The sequence below is a fragment of the Nestor notabilis genome, unplaced genomic scaffold (assembly GCF_000696875.1).
Source record: "Nestor notabilis isolate BGI_N333 unplaced genomic scaffold, ASM69687v1 scaffold16962, whole genome shotgun sequence".
Taxonomy (NCBI): domain Eukaryota; kingdom Metazoa; phylum Chordata; class Aves; order Psittaciformes; family Psittacidae; genus Nestor; species Nestor notabilis.
Window position 1 is genome coordinate 10,840 of NW_009919975.1, and position 2,698 is coordinate 13,537.

Consider the following 2,698-nt stretch of genomic DNA (forward strand, 5'->3'; position numbering starts at 1 on the left):
CGCTGATATCCCTGAGGCACTTCTGGGGCTGTATCTGGCTGTGAGCTGGTGTCGCTGACAGCGTTATGGACCACTGCCTGCGTGCTGTGAACAGCCCCTGGGCCTGCCCAGTGTGGCTGCTCACCTTAGAGTGTCTCTGCTGCTGACTAATCTGACAACTGAAGAGCTCCTGGAAGTCATTCACAGGGAATCTAATCTCATTTTCGCCCTCTCTCCCAGCTGATGACTGCCCTGTGGCACTAACATAATTGCTGGAGATGATGTGAAAAGCACTTGGAAGGAATCACTTGCCAGGATGGAAGGATATTCCCTGTCAGGGACACCGGGAGCTTGGGAGATGCTGCTGCCACAGCAGTGAATGAGGAGAAGCCACATAGGCTGGTGGGGACAGGGCTGGAGGAGGAGGAAGGAGAGATGAGGTGAAGCTCAGCAAGGCCCCAGGAGCTGTTCACCCCTGGCTGCTTCTCTTGGTTTAGCATCTCATGCCTGGGATGGGCATTTGCAACTGCCCTTGTGGGGTGGTGCTGAGGATGGACGCCACCATCTCTGCTAACAGAGTCTGGAATCTGTGTCCATGGAGCAGTTACTGACACTGCAGCCTCCTCATTTCCCAGGTCAATGTTAACTGATGAAGCATGTGCATGAACTGACACAGAGCAGGACTAGAGCTGCAGTGAGAGAAGCCAGCCTCAGGCCAGGTCACCCGTTACAGATGGAGGCAAAGCTTATCCCTGGCTGTATCACAGCCTCCTTCCATGACCTGAAGTGCATCCTACAGTGCATCAGGGCCCTGTTTGCATAATTACACTGGTAAGAATGCTTCGATTCTTTGACAGCCTCTCCTGTTAGTGGGAAAGAGCTTAGATTGAGGTGCCCTGTCAAATAGGAGGGTGGAAAAAAGTCACACTTTTGAAGCTATAGTAACTGCAAGGATGGTATTGACCTGCTGGAAGAACTTAATGTTATTTGGAGCAGACAGATAAGAGACAGCATAGTGCTCCTCAGATTTGTAATGACAGTTGCCAAGAAGGCAGCAAGACAACAGGCTTCATCCTGCTTGAGGAGAGAGACCAGCCCTGCAAGGGCGAGTTATTTAATGGGAACAAGCAATGTGGTCATGACAGCACAACCAGCAGTAGAAATGCTGCTTTTCTAGGACAAAGCTTATTTCTCTAGGGGTATGAGAACTCTTTTCCAGTATAAGCAATGTCAGCACTCAGGAGTGTGTCGGTGCTGGTGCCTCATAGAGCAAAACCACTCACCCCGTGCCATGCAGACAAGGGTTATTGCATTTTTCTGCCAGGAGTCTAAAAACATGGTTCCCTGCTGCTTCTGCCTTTTACTTGGTGCACAGCCCAGCTGTGATTTGGTCAAGTTCACAACCGTGCCCCAAGTTACCCAGTTATTAGACTGAGGGACAGTCAATCAGCCCCATAGAGTAATGGGGCATCCAAGCTCTAAAATTATAGGAATTCCTGGGAAACAGAGAGCATAGGCTCAGAACAGCATGGACAACAATCATGGAGTCATGGAATGGGTTGGGTTGGAAGGGACTGTAGAGCTCCTCCAGCTCCAACCCCTGCAACAGGCAGGGACCCCTTCCACTAGAGCAGGTTGCTCCAAGCCCCTGTGTCCAACCTGGCCTTGAACACTGCCAGGGATGGGGCAGCCACAGCTTCTCTGGCCACCTGTGCCAACGCCCCAGCACCCGCTCAGAGCTCATCTCAGTCTCCCTTCTGGCAGGTTCAAGCCATTCCCCTTGTCCTTCCCCTCCATCCCTTGTCCAAAGCCCCTCTCTTGGTTTTCTGGAGCCCCTTTAGGCCCTGGAGCTGCTCTAAGGTGTCCCCTTCAGGAGCCTTCTCTTCTCCAGCTGCCCCAGCCCAGCTCTCTCAGCCTGGCTCCAGAGCAGAGCTGCTCCAGTCCTTGCAGCATCTCCATGTCCCTCCATGACTATGGACAACTCTGAAGGTCTTTGCTAGGGCAGACAAGAAAGGAGGCTCTTGCTTTTAAAGCATGGGGCCTAGATTTGGGGTGATCACTGAGTCCTTGTTTCCTGAACTTCTGGTCCTCTGAGCTGGGGTGGATGATGCCTACCTAGAGCTGTTTGGGGTGTATCTCAGGAGTACAGAACACAATCAAGGGTCTGAAAACATGGTCAAGGAGGAGAATACAAACTCTTTGAACATTATTGCTTGTCTTCTTGGGTCTGCAGCCCATGTTCAGCCCCCAGCCTCCAGCTACCTCTGCAATACTGGATACCTAGACTGGAGAGGAGCCACACAGACAGCTCAACCTGTGCTTCGGGCTGTGAATACAAGAGCATGGGGATGCGGTGATGCTTGTCCACTCAAAGACAGTGGGGAGAAAGGGCCTACTTTGGGACAGCATCAAAAACCGCTATCTTTCCTTTTGCAGCCCCAACCAATGGCTTCGTGAACTGAGATTAGCACAGGCCGTTACTAGTGTATAAAAATCCCTGGGCAGACTCTGGCTCCATTTCCTCCATTGTTCAGAGAAGCCGCAGTCAAAGCCTCCGCCCGACACCATGGTGCACTGGTCAGCCGAGGAGAAGCAGCTCATCACCGGCCTCTGGGGCAAGGTCAATGTGGCCGAATGTGGTGCCGAGGCCCTGGCCAGGTAGGTCCAGCCCCTGGGATCTGCACCATGGACAGAGGAACTGCGGCACTTCCATTCCCGA

General features: G+C 52.6%; 1 protein-coding gene across 1 annotated transcript in view; it reads left to right on the top strand.

Annotated features, from left to right (window-relative positions):
• Nucleotides 1–2,545: 2,545 nt before the first annotated feature.
• LOC104402579 (hemoglobin subunit beta-like) overlaps nt 2,546–2,698 on the top strand; it is a 1,310-nt gene continuing 1,157 nt past the window's right edge. The window contains 1 exon segment of the mRNA XM_010010483.1: nt 2,546–2,676. Coding sequence (XP_010008785.1) covers nt 2,546–2,676 — 131 coding nt within the window.